The sequence below is a fragment of the Triticum aestivum genome, chromosome 7B (assembly GCF_018294505.1).
Source record: "Triticum aestivum cultivar Chinese Spring chromosome 7B, IWGSC CS RefSeq v2.1, whole genome shotgun sequence".
NCBI classification, from domain to species: Eukaryota; Viridiplantae; Streptophyta; class Magnoliopsida; order Poales; family Poaceae; genus Triticum; species Triticum aestivum.
The window spans coordinates 216,538,000-216,556,003 of NC_057813.1; the positions used below are offsets into that span (position 1 = coordinate 216,538,000).

Consider the following 18,004-nt stretch of genomic DNA (forward strand, 5'->3'; position numbering starts at 1 on the left):
AAAAAGTTTCCAGAAAAGAATTACGAGTGACATATTTGATATTTTATGAATTTTGTTCACGAGATGTTTTGTGCCATATCACTGTGCAATAAAAAAAGACATGTTTGTGAGAACATTTGTTCTTTGTTTTTGCCACGGACCAATACAAAAGAATTTCAAAGTTGGCTATCTTCTTAATAATAAAAATGCCATGTACAAAAACAAACTTGACTTGTGAGCATTAGGAAATAAAGATGCCATCCTCTTAATAATAAAAATGAAATCCTCTTAATGATAAAAATGACATTTTCTTAATAATAAAAATGACATGTACAAAAACAAACTTGACTTGTGAACATTACAAAAAAAAGTTTAAATTTTCCATGTGACAAAGTTCAAAAAATTATAAAAACTGCCATGTTATTTTCTTTTAGAAAAATTGTCATGTACTCCCTCCGTTCCTAAATATTTGTCTTTCTAGAGATTTCAACAAGTGACTACATACATGATAAATGGGTGAATCTACACTCTAAAATAAGTCTACATACATCCGTATATTGTGTCCATTTAAAATGTCTAGAAAGACAAATATTTCGGAACGGAGGGAGTACTACCTAAGGAAATAAAACTATCTTTTGCCATAAAAAAAAAGGAGGAACGGGATTCAATCCTATGTCTCCTATGTGTAGGTTGATGTCACTAGCTATTGCAGTGGGCAGCTGTGTTTTGAAAAGAAATACATTGGGTTTTGTATCACTGCGGACGAGTTTAAAATCTAACGTGTCTTCCTTCTATCCCTATGCCAAGCTTCGTGCACGCCAAGATCCGTGCACCGAAATCCAGGGAAGAGGGCGTGTTCGCCGGATTGACCCCTTGACGAGCGGTCGGCCGTTAACATTTGTTAACATTTCCGTAATCGGAATTCCTATAATGGCACTTTCCCTTTCCGACGTGCATGATCAAGACCAATCGTTGAATGGAATCGTGCACCTGAATTGCATCCCCAAAGAAACAAGAGTGACATGGGACATGGTCCGCACCACACCACATACTGCTCCTGTTGCGATTAGCTGTGGCTTGGAACCGGAGCAGCCTCCAAGCTGTCTCGCCCAGCGAACAACGGGCCGCCAACTCACGTCAGGCGTGCCCGCACCGCATCACGCACGACGCCTCCACCCGTCCCACCGACACCGTGGACCCGCCGCCAACACTCGCGGCCCCCCGGTCCACCGCCGAGGCCGCGCTAGCAGTGCCGTGCCGTGCCGGTGCGTGCGTCCCACTCGCCACCCACTCGTCTCGTAACTCTATGGTTTCGGCGCTTCCCTCACCACCCCACCCCACCCCAGCAAAAGCACCTCGGCCTCGGCGTGCGCGTTCGGTCAAAACCCACCGCGCCGCTGCCCGCCTCCCCCCAAAACGCCACTACAAATCCCGCACATTCCCCAGCAGCCGCTCGCCAGAGCTCCCGAGCGTGCCGAGACGACGGAAGCGGAAAGGCGGTGCCTCCGAGCTCGAGGGATTGCGAGCTAGAGACACCCAAGGATGGGGGACGACTCGGACGGGGAGGCGGAGGAGTACCTGTTCAAGGTGGTGATCATCGGGGACAGCGCGGTGGGCAAGAGCAACCTGCTCTCCCGCTACGCGCGCAACGAGTTCAACCTCCACTCCAAGGCCACCATCGGGGTCGAGTTCCAGACGCAGAGCATGGACATCGACGGCAAGGAGGTCAAGGCCCAGATCTGGGACACCGCCGGCCAGGAGCGCTTCCGCGCCGTCACCTCCGCCTACTACCGCGGGGCCTTCGGCGCGCTCCTCGTCTACGACATCTCCCGCCGGGGCACATTCGACAACGTCGGCCGATGGCTCCAGGAGCTCAACAGTACGCACCCTCTCCGCCCGCCCGCCTGCTTCCTTCCTTGCTTAATCAATTATTACGTAGCTCCCATGCTTGCTTACGGCTTGTACTGTCTGTGAGCTTGGATCAATTTACTCCTTATTAAAACTCCCATAAAAAAGTAGATTTGGTAAGATCGTGTAGATCTGAGCTGGTCCTGGTCGGCGTCGAAAGGGACACCAGTACTCGCGCCTAGCTTGTAGACGCCTAGATGGTGATTGATTGGGTTATTAAGTAGGAGTGCATAGCAGTAGAATTGTCACACCGGATGGGTTGGGAGACCTGTCCTGAATCTGGATCTGAGTCCTCATATAAAGGCTTGTTGCGGAATGTTTGAGGAGTGGATGTAAGGACCACGTCGGGTGACTGTAATTTCTGTGCTAGTTGCTTGTTTTGGATTCGGCATTGAAGTAGATGGCAATCCCTTCTTGTTTATGGAAACAAGTATAGAAGTTATTCTCGGGACTTTTTTTTTTTGAGAAGTCAGGACCCAGGACTGCTAATTTGTGGTGAACTATTTGCAGTTTCGAACTCCTGACATTGGAGGCTGCTTAGCTTGAGTTCTTCGGTGTTAAAGATGTTCCTAGACATAGTTACCGTTGTCTGGTTGTCTGTTGTTGTGTGTAGAAACTCCAGAATTGTCCTGATCGACATCCTCTAATTGCTCTGATTATGCTTTATCGATATCGTTGTTGCAAGTTTTGCAACCGCATGAGTTCCATTCTCTTGTTACAAACCTTTATGATTCCAGTCACGCTTTAAGTTCCTTATTAATGTTTGAGGACAAACCTTTTTTATGGATGCCGGCCACCATTTATTCTTCATTTCCCTTCTTAGGCAATTATTTCACTTGTTGCTGTTGGAAACAGTCAACCGGCATAGAAAGATGCATTGTCTTGGTTCATTCCTTTTATGTACATGGCGACTTTATCTAGGATGTGCGACTACCAGAAGGCAAAGCTTGGTGTAAGAGAAAGCTATGCTCATAAGTCATAACACAATTGCGTTAGGCTGAACAAATGTATCTTTGACTCTAGTTGCAATTTGTGTTTTACTGTCAATTGGCATGCCATGAAACTCAGGAGAAAGAACAATGCATCCTAATTATCCTAGCTACCTATTGTTATTTGGCATACAAAGTTTTGAAACGGACTAAACAAGCACCACGGTGTTATTGGAAGATACTAGCATAACACGACGGTCGACAATTTTTCATTTTGTCACTTGCACTGTTTGTGTTGTGCCATTTTTTTGTTTTTGTTTTGAAGCAGTTTCTCAGAACTCTTGTACAGTATGTCTCAGCATACATTTTATAGACTGAATTGAAAATGATATGAGCTTTTGCTTATGCTTGACCCCCAGAAGTGCGCAATGCTTTTGTGGGTTTTGGATGGTAAAAATAGTTAGATTGCATAGGTGTGGATAATGGATATATCAGAAGGTATCATATATGATAGGCACTGTTGAATCGATAACATTGTGCTTATGATGGTTGGTAACACTATATGTTATGATTTTCTTGGTGCTAGTTTCTTGCACCATCCAACTACTAGTGATATACTTGATTGTTTGGTTTCATTTTGCCAACCTAAAAGCAAACAAATCGTATCCCTTGGGAATGATCTGTCATGTGTTACCTTTCGCCTTTTGTCCCCTGGACGCATTTTCTACTTTCCATGGTTCTGTTTTCTTGCTTGATGGCTATAACTGCTTGATTTGTTACATGTCCCTTGTGCAGTCGTGACAAGTCATTCCCTGCACTTATGGGTTTTACAGCTGCGTTTTCCTTGATATTAGCTAGTACGTATAGAATAATTCTCCTTTTCGCATATTGCCTGCATTTCTGCTGAAGTAACGGAAATCTATCCTCGAATCCAATGCAGCACATTCTGACACCACGGTGGCCAAGATGTTGGTGGGCAACAAATGCGATCTGGACAACATCCGTGAAGTGCCAGTGGAGGAAGGCAAAGCACTTGCCGAGTCTGAGGGACTCTTCTTCATGGAGACCTCAGCTCTGGACTCGACGAACGTCAACACAGCATTCGAGCTCGTCATCAAGGAGATCTACAGCAGCGTGAGCAGGAAGATCCTGAACTCCGACTCATACAAGGCCGAGCTATCCCTCAACAGGGTGAGCATCGACGACGGTGACTCGAAAGACGGCCAGAAGCAGACGAGCCGGTTAGGGTGCTGCTAGCCAGTCCTGGTGTGATGAATTTTTTGTTGTCATTGGTGGTATCGTTTGTAAACATGTAGCCCGAAATTGGATTGTGGTTCTGTTACACACCTGAGTTACAGACTTCACAGGGTGGGAGGAGGATAGTTGTTGTAAGAATGGGGACGAACTGTTTCTCGCTGTTAACTGAAAAAGCCATGCGGCTAAGAGTTGTCACATTTTGCTAAGTTTTTTGGGAGGCCAGCCTTTTGTTCTCGCGTGGATTCACGGTGAAAGAATTGAGGGGGAAAAACGAACAGTAACTAAATTAAACAACGGGGTCCTGTATCAGAACAGAGGTCAGTTTAGGGTTTCTCTATCCTCTCGGGATTGGCGGACAGGGCACTCATCCCCTCCAAACTTCGTTGGTTAGCCCGCGGATGCACCTCCCCTCCGCTTGCTACTCAGATGGCCGGTCGTGTGGAGATATGTGACTGGCGGATAGGGCACTCCTCCCCTCCAAAGTTCATCGGTGAGCTTGTGGGTCCGCCACCTCTCTGCTTGCTACTTAGATGGCTGGTGCGGGGAGAAATATCCCGGTGCCTTTGCTCTGGGTAGTAGTTTAGGTTAATTTTTTTTCTGGTAGGGGCGGCGATGGCATGCTTCTTGTTTGAGCTGCTTTTTCGTGTTCCGATCCTCCATAAGTTTGTCCATTGGGAGTTTAGGACGGAGAGCTTTGGCGTCGATTACTGGCATTTTTTGGGGGTAGCGAGTGATGAAGTCATGTACCTAGGGTAGGGTCATAGACCTGATCTAAGTACCCTACCCAAGGACACTCTCAGAAGAAACTGCCTTCCAGTCGACCAAGAGGGACTTCACTCGACGGACTCGAAAGACTCGACCATGAAGACTCACTCGACCATCAGGAGATCAAGAGGCACTCTACATCCAAACGGTCTGTAATTAAGTAGTCTTTATAGCATTTAGGACACTTTATGTAAGACGTTACCAGTAACACTTAGACTTAATGTACTTTAAACCCCGCATTACTGAGGGCCGGAGGGGTCTGGCAGGCACTATATAAGCCACCCCCCTCCTCAGTGTAAAGGGTTCGCACCCCTGTAATTCACACACACATAATCCAGTCGACCGCCTCCGGGCTCCGAGACGTAGGGCTGTTACTTCCTCCGAGAAGGGCCTGAACTCGTACATCCTTGTGTTCAAAACTGCTCCATAGCTAGGATCTTGCCTCTCCATACCTACCCCCCATTCTACTGTCAGACTTAGAACCACGACAGTTGGCGCCCACCGTGGGGTAGGTGTCTTAGCGATTTTTTGGAGAAGTTGCATTTCTTCCGATCACTTTCATCATGGTTGCTGGTGGAGTTTTGGTCGAGGGCCGCGAGATCCGTCTCGGTGCTCTCACCTTCATCGCCGACGATTCCGCTTGGCTTCAAGAGGCTCCACTCGACATCGATGCGCTCCCCGTCCGTGGTGCGACGCACTTTCGCACATGTGTCCGCGGCGTTCTGCTGCGGCAACCGTCGACTCCATATCGGTCGACTCCTCTGTCGTCATCCCTCCATGTCTCCCGCCAGCGCAAGCGTTCTGGTCGGTCGAGGCTTCAGCGGTGGGTGAGGCACGCGGTGGCACGCCAGACGGCCACCACCCAAGTCGCGGCAATCGAGCCCGACCAATCCCTCTACGGCCTGTTCGATCTGTCGACTGGCTCCGTACAGACTGCATCCGAGTGCGATAGCAGTGATCCAGCGGCGGAGGTCTTGATGGTCGACGGACCTCGTAGTCCTCCCGGCTATCCCCGCGGCGACGGGGTAGACGGCGGGGGCGACCCCGCTCAAGTCCATGAGGAGTACCAACCCGAGCCACTTAATTCCCTGCAAAGGGAAGAACTTCGCCGCAGGAACATGGATGCCCTGCATACTCCCATGCGGGAGAAACCCCCGAGGCTCGCGCCTTGGAGGAGGCACGTTTGGCCAACTTGGTGATTTGCAGATCCGAGTGATTTGCTGCGAGCCAAGAAACCTGCCACAGAGTCAGCATTTCAGTCGTCTGGTGAGACGAAACCCGTCCACATTCACCCGACCGACCCCAATGCAACTCCGACCCATATTTCCACAACACTCGACCCGAAATAGGAAGAAGCGCTCATCCAGTTCCTCCGTGAGAACTGGGACATCTTTGCATGGAAGCCTGCTGACATGCCGGGTGTTCCCAGGGGACTGGCTGAGCATCGCCTTAGAGTCGACTCAGCAGCAAAACCAGTCAAGGAACATCTTCGGCGGTCCGCCGTCCAGAAGAGAAAAGCTATTGGTGAGGAGGTGGCTCGACTATTGGCGGCAGGATTTATACGAGAGATATACCACTCCGAGTGGCTCGCTAATGTCGTCATGGTCCCTAAGAAGGACAACTCACTTCGAATGTGCATTGATTTCAAGCACATCAATCGGGCCTGCCCGAAAGATCATTTTCCTCTCCCTCGCATTGATCAAATTGTTGACTCGACTGCGGGATGCGAGAGATTGTATTTTCTAGACGCCTATTCCGGGTACCATCAGATCCGTCTGTACGGACCCGATGAGATAAAAACAGCTTTCATCACTCCATTCGGGTGCTTCTGCTATATCACCATGCCATTCGGCCTCAAGAATGCCGGAGCCACATTTATGCGAATGATTCATAAGTGTTTGCTCACTCAAATCAGTCGGAATGTGGAAGCGTATATGGATGATATCGTGGTCAAGTCGCAAAAAGGTTCCGACCTGCTGACTGACCTCGCTGAAACGTTTGCCAACCTCAGGAGGTATGACATCAAGCTCAATCCATCAAAGTGCACATTCGTAGTTCCTGGTGGCAAGTTACTCGGTTTTCTCGTTTCCGAACGAGGAATCTACGCTAACCCAGAAAAAATCGGCACTATACTCCGAATGAAACGCCCCGTGCGGGTGCACGATGTCCAGAAACTTACTGGATGCTTGGTCGCATTAAGTCGATTCATCTCACGACTCGGTGAAAAGGCATTGCCTCTTTACCGACTGATGAAGAAGGCAGACAAGTTCGAGTGGACTCCAGAAGCTGATGCAGCGTTTGCCGAGCTAAAAGCTCTGCTCTCCACCCAGCCGGTGCTTGCTGCTCCAATCAGCAAAGAGCCTCTGTTGCTTTATATCGCAGCCACAGGACAAGTCGTCAGTACAGTACTTACGGTCGAGCGGGAAGAAGAAGGGAAAGCCTTCAAAGTTCAGCGCCCAGTGTATTATCTGTCTGAAGTTTTGACTCCATCCAAGCAAAGATACCCTCATTATCAGAAGCTTGTGTATGGGATCTACATGACCACGAAGAAGGTTGCTCATTATTTCTCTGATCATTCCATTACAGTCGTCAGCGATGCTCCACTTTCAGAGATTCTGCACAATAGAGATGCAATTGGACGAGTGGCGAAATGGGCGATTGAACTCCTTCCCCTTGATATCAAGTTTGAGGCAAAGAAAGCCATTAAGTCCCAAGCAATAGCAGATTTCCTTGCCGAGTGGATTGAACAACAGCAGCCGACTGAAGTTCACTCGGAGCATTGGACCATGTTCTTTGATGGCTCTAAGATGTTGAATGGTTCCGGTGCTGGGGTTGTCCTGGTTTCCCCCAGAGGAGATAAGCTTAGATATGTGCTCCAGATTCACTTTGATTCCTCCAACAACGAGGCAGAATACGAGGCCCTCTTGTATGGGTTGCGCATGGCCATCTCACTCGGCGTCCGTCGCCTTATGGTTTATGGCGACTCAGATTTGGTGGTCAACCAAGTGATGAAGGAGTGGGACGTTAGAAGCCCAGCCATGACTGGATACTGCAATGCAGTGAGGAAGCTGGAAAAGAAGTTTGAGGGGTTAGAGCTCCATCATATACCCCGACTGAAAAATCAAGCGGCTGATGATTTGGCGAAGATAGGTTCCAAGAGAGAAGCCATTCCCAGTGGTGTGTTCTTGGAGCATATCCATACTCCATCAGTTAAAGAGGATCCTTTCACCGAAGAAGCTCCGCAGCCCAAGAGTGCCACAGATCCGACTGAAGTTGAAGTTCCAGCGGTGCTCGACTTGGTCATGGAGGTTTTGGTGATCACTCCCGACTGGACAATTCCATACATCGCGTATATCCTGAGAAAAGAGCTCCCAGAGGACGAGGAAGAGGCTCGACAGATCGTCCGTCGATCCAAGGCCTTTAATGTGATCAAAGGACAGTTGTACAGAGAGAGCGCGACTGAAGTTGGTCAGAAGTGCATAACGCCAGAAGAAGGTCGAATAATCCTTGATGATATCCACTCGGGGACCTGTGGTCATCATGCGTCCTCTCGGACCATCGTGGCCAAAGCATACCGAGCCGGATTTTATTGGCCAAGGGCGAATGAGATGGCAAAGGAGATAGTGGACAAGTGCGAGGGATGTCAGTTTTACTCCAACATGTCACACAAGCCCGCGTCAGCTCTGAGGACCATACCACTCGTCTGGCCCTTCGCAGTATGGGGGTTGGATATGGTGGGCCCCTTGAGGACAGGTCGAAGCGGTTTCACGCATGTACTGGTGGCAGTCGACAAGTTCACCAAGTGGATCGAGGCTAAACCCATCAAGAACCTTGACGCTGGTACTGCCGTTAGCTTCATCAGGGAACTGATATTCAGATATGGAGTCCCGCACAGCATCATCACAGACAATGGATCAAACTTCGACTCGGAGGAATTCAGAGAGTTCTGCACATCTCAAGGCACACGAGTCGACTATGCTTCGGTCGCCCATCCACAGTCGAATGGACAAGCAGAGCGAGCCAATGGCTTGATCCTCAAGGGATTGAAACCCCGACTGATGCGTGATCTCAAGCATGCGGCTGGATCATGGGTCGACGAACTTCCCTCAGTGCTTTGGGGTCTGCGGACCACACCTAATCGGTCGACCGGAAGAACTCCATTCTTCTTGGTCTATGGAGCTGAAGCAGTCTTGCCGAGTGATCTTCTCCATAATGCTCCTCGAGTTGAGCTCTACAACGAAGTTGAAGCAGAACAAGCACGGCAGGACGCAGTCGACCTTTTAGAGGAAGAAAGAGAGATGGCTCTGATCCGATCGACCATCTACCAACAGGACTTGCGTCGCTTCCACGCTAGAAACGTGAAGAGTCGAGCCTTCCAGGAAGGAGATTTGGTTCTCCGAGTGGATCAGCAGAAACAACACAAGCTTGCTCCTTCTTGGGAAGGACCCTTCATCGTCACCAAGGTTCTCCACAATGGAGCGTACCGTCTCTACAACGTCAAACACAATATCGACGAGCCCCGAGCTTGGAACGCGGAGCTACTCCGTCCATTTTACACTTAAGTTTTCACTCGGATGAGTTGTAATAAAAGTACTTATGTAGTCCATGTTTTGCAAGATAATAGTGTCATAATTTCCGCAATGATTTTTGTCACTTTTATTTGTTCAGTAAAAATTTCCCCCTCAGTGGGTGACTTAGCTGCGAATCCGTTTCGCCTAAGTTTGTAAAAAAAATCCTTACCGAGTGGTGAGCCAGCCTCCCACTCGGGGGCTTAGCTGCGAATCCGTTTCGCCTAAGTTTTAATAAAATGTGGTGAGCCAGACTCCCACTCAGGGGCTTAGCTGCAGTCCAAGTACTCGCCTAAGTTTCAATAAAATCCTACCGAGTGGTGAGCCAGACTCCCACTCGGGGGCTTAGCTGCAGTCCAAGTACTCGCCTAAGTTTCAATAAAATCCTACCAAGTGGTGAGCCAGACTCCCACTCGGAGGCTTAGCTGCAGTCCAAGTACTCGCCTAAGTTTCAATAAAATCCTACCGAGTGGTGAGCCAGACTCCCACTCGGGGGCTTAGCTGCAGTCCAATTACTCGCCTAAGTTTCAATAAAATCCTACCAAGTGGTGAGCCAGACTCCCACTCAGAGGCTTAGCTGCAGTCCAAGTACTCGCCTAAGTTCGGATACAACGGGCGGTAGCAAGGAAGACGAGGTGCAGGTCGAATGCGATCCTCTCCTCCGAGCTACGCCACAAGTACAATGTGCGGTAGCAAGGGAGATGAGGTGCAGATCGACTGCGATCCTCTTCTCCGAGCTACGCCACAAGTACAATGTGCGGTAGCAAGGAAGACGAGGTGCAGGTCGACTGCGACCCTCTCCTCCGAGCTACGCCACAAGTACAATGTGCGGTCGCAAGGAAGATGAAGTGCAGGTCGACTGCAACCTTCTCCTTCGAGCTACGCCACAAGTACAATGTGAAAATCCTATCGAGAGGAGAGCAGACCTCCCACTCGGGGGCTTAGCTGCAGCCCAGTGCTCGCCTAAGATATAAAAATCCTATCGAGTGGAGAGCAGACCTCCCACTCGGGGGCTTAGCTGCAGCCCAGTGCTCGCCTAAGATATAAAAATCCTACCGAGTGGAGAGCAGACCTCCCACTCGGGGGCTTAGCTGCAGCCCAGTGCTCGCCTAAGTTATAAAATTCCTACCGAGTGGAGGGCATGCCTCCCACTCGGAGGCTTAGCCGCAGCCTAGTGCCTGCCTAAGCAAATTGGGAAACAAGTCGACTGCAATGAGCACCTCGCTTTAACCTGCAAAAGACATCTCAAGCCAAATGCAAGCCTATTCGAATGTCGAATCCAAGTTCGGATAAATACCTAACAGAACCGAAAGTGCTCAGGCGCTAAGCCTGTTAAGGTTTATCGGTTACAAAATCACTCGGCATACCGAGGCAAATTTAAAGGGTCGAGCTCAAGAAGTTTTTTACCCCTCCTGTGGAGGGCTGGAAGGTGCAAAAAACTCATCAAGATCAATTCCGTCCGCGATCCGAGTGGCAGCAGCGATGAAAGTCTCCATGAAAGACCGGAAATCATGCTTCTTGGTGTTAGCCACCCGAAGAGCCGCCAGCTTGTCCTCTCGTGCATCCTTGCAATGGACTCGGGCCAAACACAGAGCGACATCTGCACCACACCTGGCAGAAGACTTCTTCCACTCCTGCACTCGACCAGGGACTGTGTTTAGTCGAGTCATCAGAGACTCGAGGTCATTTTGGAGCGTCTCCCTGGGCCAGAGCGTAGTGTCAATGCGGGAAGTGGTGACCTTCAGCCTTGCAAGATAGTCAATGACAGAAGCAACGCGAGACTCGAGCCGGAACACGTTCATGGCGACTTCATCATTCACCGGAGAGTTGATGGGGTCCAGGTTTGGTTCCAGTTGACCAGTCTCCTCTTCAAAGTTTTGGCAAAATTCTGCAAGTACAATCGCCGAGTCAAGGCAATGGTCGAATGGAAAGATCACTGTAAAAACGATTGTTTGGCGCAAAAGATTACCTTCGAGCATGAGGAACAACTTCTTGGCGAGTCCGCTCAGATAGGCCTCCAGATCATTCTTCTTCCCCGCCAACTGACTGGCCTTGTCATTCAGGGCAACTTTGTCGCTTTTCAGTCGACTGACCTCCTTGTTGGCAATAGCAAGAGCAGCTTTCAGATTGGTGTTTTCTTCTTCAAGCTTGGTGACCGAAGCCAACTTCTCGTCTGCGAGTTTGGTCTTCTCTAAAGCTGTCCTCTGCATCTCAGCCAACTCAAGGTCTTTCTTCTTCTGGGCTTCCTTCACTTTGCCTACAAAGTCGTAGCAAGGTCAGAATTTGAATCAAATGAGGGGCAAAGGCAGTCGTCGGAAGCCTCACCAAACATACCTTTAGCTTCTTCCTTCGCCTTTGCCAGATTCTCCTGGACCAGCTTCAGATCAAGCTCGAGCTGGATATGCTTGTTCTCCAGCTCGGTGTAACGAGCCGCAAGGTCACAGGATTTCTACGAAGAATCAATCGACAAATGTCAAAGATAATTCACTTCCGAGTGACTAAGGAAAAATCATACGTTTCTAAGACTACAGCCGAATACAAACATTCGACCGTAGTCTCGGGGACTACACCCAGTGGGTGCACTCAGCGTGCCCCCACTAGTTATATCAAGATAGAGTCAACCAGTCGACCAACAAAAAAAACAGGACATATTCTACAGACTGTAGTCAACTGCCAGCAGTCGATCACAGTCTCGGGGACTACACCCAGTGGGTGCACTCAGCGTGCCCCCACCGGTTGGAGAAATCCATTCGACCTAGTCGAATGAAGGAAGAACTTAACTTATAAAGCCTATGGTCGACTGCCAGCAGTCCACCATAGCCCTGGGGACTACACCCAGTGGGTGCACTCAGCGTGCCCCCACTAAACCGGGATTTCAATCGACACACCCAGTGGGTGACTACTACGGATTTCGGAAAGAAGAATTTTCAGAGATCATATCCTAACAGAACAGGCGATGGCCGACTGACCTGAACGTTTCTTTGAAGAGCGGAACTGGCGTCATAGGCTGCCTGGCTAGCATCCCGGATGGCCTTCACCTGCTCCATCATGACTCCCGCCTAGCGTATCGCTTCTTTTGCAGCACTGGCTTGGTCCTCTGGGACGTAGTGGGTCGAGAAGAGTGAAGGCTGTGCAGCACTCGACGACGCGGGGTGAGCACTCGTCAACGGCACCGCGAAGGATACGGTGTGCCGAGTGGTGTTCTCCTCCTCTGCGACCAGTGTCTCGGGTGCTGGCACGTCCTGAGTCACCCTGCCAGCAGACGCTTTCCTGCTCCTCCTGTGCTTCAGCGGTTCCTCATCATCGTCATCGCCAGGAAGGGTGATAACGACATTGGATGGAGCTACAGAAAAGAATCAGAATTAGAGACCAAGAGCCAATCGACTAAAAAACGGAATTAAGAGAGTGGTACCAGGTTTTGAGGTTGCAGCATCTTCCATCTCATGATCGTCAGCCCTGGCCGAGGTATCAGAAGTAGCAGCACTGCAATTCCAAAAATCAGTCGGTTAACTCATGAGTCGACCAAAAATAAACTCGTGTAGAGCAAGAAGACTCAGATAGCATTTTTACCCTGATATGGTGGGAATCGACACCTTCATCTTCGGCAAGACCTTCGCCGGTTTCGACGGTGCCGTTCGAGATTGCTTCGGAGCCTTCTCAGTCGGCGCCGGAGAAGTGGTCCGAGGGCGCTGGGTCGACTGCGCGACAGTCGCGACTCCCTTGCCACGTTCAGTCGCAGGGTCATGAATGAGCTTCGATTGTCTTTCCGTGCGAGGCGGTGCAGTTTCCTCCTCCTCCTCTTCCTCTTCTTCTTCCTCCCCATCAGAGTCGTCATCATCATCATAATCAGCAGCGTCCGAGTCCCACTCCTCCTGGCTTTCGCCCCCACTTGCTTCCTCCTCTTCAGTCGGAGTCTGCGCTCCGTTGGGCATCGAGTATAGTTCGGTGAGGGCCTGACAGACATCAAGACAAAGATCAATCGACCAATTTGCAGTAAAAGCAGAATAAGTATGGCGAGATTACAATTGGAAATAAAGTGAGCATACCTTGTATGGAGTGCTAGAATGGTCGAGTGGCGGAATCCTCCTGGCTCCTGGAGGGTTGTCTTTGTTCCCAGTGACCGCAGCCATCCACCTCTCCAATGTGGCGTCGTCGACTGCTTCTGGATTGATCCGAGTCTCATCCTCGGTTCTGCAGTACAGCCACATGCAATGGCCTTAGTACTGAAGAGGCTGGATGCGTCGCCTAAGAAAGACCTCCAGAAGGTCCATACCCGTCACTCCTTCCCGGACTAACTGGACTACGCACTCCATCAACATCTTCACTTGGGCTTTCTCCTCAGGGAGCACCTTCAGAGAAGAAGGCTTCTGCGCTCGGTCCATAGAGAACGGAGGGAGACCACTCGACTGCCCCGACGTCGACTCGTTTTGGCAGTAGAACCAAGTCGACTGCCATCCTCTGACCGACTCAGGGAGGGTCATGGTCGGAAAGGTGCTCTTGTTCCTCATATGAATCCCCAGACCTCCACACATCTGAATAACCTTGGTCTTATCGTCATCTGGACTCGCCTTTTTCACGGTCTGAGAACGACAAGTGAATATATGCTTGAACAGACCCCAGTGCGGTCGGCAGCCCAGGAAGTTCTCACACATGGACACGAAAGCAGCAAGGTAGGCAATGGAATTTGGATTGAAGTGGTGGAGTTGCGCCCCAAAGAAATTCAAGAAACCACGGAAGAAAACACTCGGAGGCAGAGAGAACCCACGGGCGACGTGGGTAGCCAGAAGAACACACTCACCCTCTTCCGGCTGTGGTTGCCACTCATTCCCTGGGAGCCTCGCTGCTCCGTGGGGGATCAAACCATCATTGGCCATATCAGTGAGATCCTTCTCGGTGATGGTCGACCGGATCCAATCCCCTTGGACCCAGCCTTGCGGCAGGCGGGACCTGGACGAAGACCCGCCCCGACTGGTCGCTCTCCCTTTCGCCTTCCCCGTCGCCATCGCCTTCTTCGCGCGCTCCAGCGCCGCCGTCTTCTCCTTCACCATTGTTGCCGGCGAAGCGTACGAGGAGCGATTGGGCAGAGGCGAGAGCGGGCACAGTAGGCGGAGGCGGAGAGGGCAGGGGGAGAATGGAGAGATACTGTTTAAAAACCCTCGCCGGGCGCCTTTATAAGAGCACTTCCGAGTGGATGACAAGTGGGCCCGAGCAATCCAATCACATCCCGAAACAGTCGCGCGTACGCGATACGTGGCGAAAAAGGTGGCGCGGGAATCGAGGCGTCTATTCCCTATCCCATCCGAGCGCCGCGGTCCGCCCTGCTTCGCGCGCTTCCCCAAAATTCGGATCCCACAAAATCCGCTAACCGCAGATTGATCTGTCAGACGAGAGATTTCCTGCGATCCGTCGCTCAGAAATTACTAAGTTCAAAAGTTCACTCGACGAGAGAAAAGAATGGATCAAGGCGACTGAAGAAAAGTTGTTGTTATCAACGAAGAGATTATTGGTCCAAGACGATACATATCCAGAACGCAAAAGCAGGTCGGAAATAATATCAACTCCTTCCTCACTCAAACCTCAATCCATTCGGGGGCTAATGATGAAGTCATATACCTAGGGTAGGGTCATAGACCTGATCTAAGTACCCTACCCAAGGACACTCTCAGAAGAAACTGCCTTCCAGTCGACCAAGAGGGACTTTACTCGACGGACTCGAAGGACTCGACCATGAAGACTCACTCGACCATCAGGAGATCAAGAGGCACTCTACATCCAAACGGTTTGTAATTAAGTAGTCTTTATGGCATTTAGGACACTTTATGTAAGATGTTACCAGTAACGCCTAGACTTAATGTACTTTAAACCCCGCATTACCGAGGGCCGGAGGGGCCTGGCAGGCACTATATAAGCCACCCCCTCCTCAGTGTAAAGGGTTCGCACCCCTGTAATTCACACACACATAATCCAGTCGACCGCCTCCGGGCTCCGAGACGTAGGGCTGTTACTTCCTCCGAGAAGGGCCTGAACTCGTACATCCTTGTGTTCACAACTGCTCCATAGCTAGGATCTTGCCTCTTCATACCTACCCCCCATTCTACTGTCAGACTTAGAACCACGACAGCGAGGTTAAGGTTTTTTGCCTTGTGTGTGCGCAACAACGAGATTTGGCGTCGATCGATTCAATTGTTCAATGAAAATGATTGCCGCTCTAACGCGCTGGTTCGTAGGGACACGTGCACGAAGACTTGATGGTTCTCATAAGATCAAGTCGGCTCTGGTAGGGGAGAGGCGACATTGGCACATTGGTGGCTCATTCGCGGTGGTAGTGGTTGTTTTGGTGTAGTGTACACCATGTAATTTTTTTTTCGAAACAAAGGAGTTCTTTTTCCTCATTGATTAATTAAGAGGTGAATGGAGATTGTGTTGCAATTGACACCTTACATGAAAATCATTACTCTCAGTATTAGTGTCCCACCTTTTTTGCACCGGCGGTGGCGTAAAACTTGGCCTTTTGATAATGTTAAGAAAAATAGGCGGAGGGGCACTACCGCACTAGTTTGACGGAAGACGTTGGCGTTTATTTCGTTCCCAAACCGCTCAGGACACAAGCATTGTAGGAGACACCATGGCCTTTCTATTTGGGATGTCATGCCGGAGAGGTTGATCCATCAATTTTTGGCAAATCGCTCCAAGTGCCACAAGGAGTTATCACAGGTTCCAAGCTGATGTCACTCCATGACAAGGCTCTAAAGCCAAAGCATGAAGTGGCATTTGCAGAAGAGATATGCCTCGTATTTATTTTCCCTTTTGCGTACCGGACAAGAGCTGCAATTAGGCCATCCACGTTTGGCCAAGTGATCGGCAGTCCCACACCCTGTCTTGAATAGCCAACAAAGCGAAGAACTTGACCTTGGACGGGGCAAGGGGAGCCTTCAAACCCGTGTGCATCATATGGGAAAGGAAGGTCCCCAAGAATTCCTCTTTGTAAGCAAAAGCAGCCGAGTAGTGACCATTATTTTTATACTTCCAAACAATGTCATCCTCGATAAGGTTGTCATGCGGGACTCATGAATGAGCGTCCAAAGGTTAACGAACCTGTGGATGTAAGCCAAGGTGAAATCGGAGGAGAACTTGATTTTGGAGATCCATACATTCTCCTTAAGAATCTCACACATTTTCACACGGATTAGGGGTGCAATATCCATTGCCTTATGCACATTAACCCAAGGCGAGTCCGAAAAGGGATCTTCGCGTCGTCCCCGACGGCGATGAAGGCATAGAAAAAATTGAGGTCCTCCTCATCACAAGGATTACCAATGCCAACCCAAATCTTGGTTGGTCCTTTCCATCCGTACCAAGGCCTTCTTATGAACTTTATGATCAAGCTCTTTTTTAATAATAAAAACAACACGGAAAAATGACTTGCAGATGTGATGGAAACTTATTTCTACGAGAAGGAAGATTTAGAGGCTAATTGGTTTGATGCCAATACTTGGCAAGCCAACAATTGGCAATATCAAAAGTTGCCAAAATTGGCAAGTAAAATTGGTAACCAACCAAGCACTAGCCAATATTTGGCATTTGCCAAATGTTGGCATGTCAATTTTTGGCATCAAACCAATCATGCTCTTAAACATGATGAGGCAGAGAAGATGGTTGATGGATTCTCCTACTAGAGGTAAACGCACGCTTTACCATGCTGGTCTTTAGTTTTGAAATAAATTCTATTTTAACTCAAGGATTATTATGGCAATTCACATTTCAGGCATATTGTGGAGGCCATCAAGTAAACGTGGGCCCCCGTAGACGCAGTTGAGTTCGCCATGTAGGCCAACCCTTCTTGTTCTAGGAAGGTTTTGTTTAGTTTATTTTTTCCTTTTTCTATACCATTTTTCATGTTTGTTTTTTAAAATTAAGAAACGTAATTTAAATGCTTGAACTTCTTTTAAATTCATAATTTTTTATTCAAAGTGTATTTTTTATAATCCACGAACATTGTTTTTCCATATTTGTGAATTTTATAAAAATTACAAACATTTTCAAATCCCTGAAGATATTTAGAAATTTGTGACCATTTTTTTAAAAAATGTGAAGAATTATAAAACTCATGATTTTTTGGATATTGTTTTGAATTTTTCAATGTCTCATAAAATTCATATGAACATTTTTGAAAGTTCAGAAATAAAATTAAATTTCCAATGTTTTTGAAAAATATTTTAATAGAATGTCGGTTCTGATACCATCACGTGGGACCTACGACCTCTTACAGGTGGAGGCTACTTCAAGAAAAAACTTTGGATCTCTTCTAGACCTCTATTCCTAGGGAGGTTAGTACTACCTGCAAAGGATATGTCAACCGTGTTTCAAAAAGTAAGGTTATGTCAACTGAACGCATGCCTTGAGTGGCTGGGTCTTACCGGTGTGTCGACCCGCCCACCTTGCGGCCCGCGCTGCACGACGTGCTGGTGGGCAGCGTGAACTGCCAAGCCAAACCAGCCTCGCGAAAAGCAGACGCGAACTGCCAATCCAGAACGAACTGAAGTCAAGTGCAAACGCGGGAGAAATCTTATGTCCTAATGCACAGCCTGTTCACAAGAA

The 18,004-nt window shown here is 49.1% G+C and overlaps 1 protein-coding gene across 1 annotated transcript; it reads left to right on the forward strand.

Annotated features, from left to right (window-relative positions):
• The first annotated feature begins 1,301 nt into the window (after positions 1–1,301).
• Positions 1,302–4,279, forward strand: LOC123158940 (ras-related protein RABA5c). Its single transcript, XM_044576760.1, has 2 exons — positions 1,302–1,858; positions 3,757–4,279. Exons 1-2 carry the CDS (start codon positions 1,522–1,524, stop codon positions 4,071–4,073), a joined length of 654 nt encoding a protein of 217 aa, XP_044432695.1. The 5' UTR covers positions 1,302–1,521; the 3' UTR covers positions 4,074–4,279.
• The last annotated feature ends 13,725 nt before the right edge of the window (positions 4,280–18,004 follow it).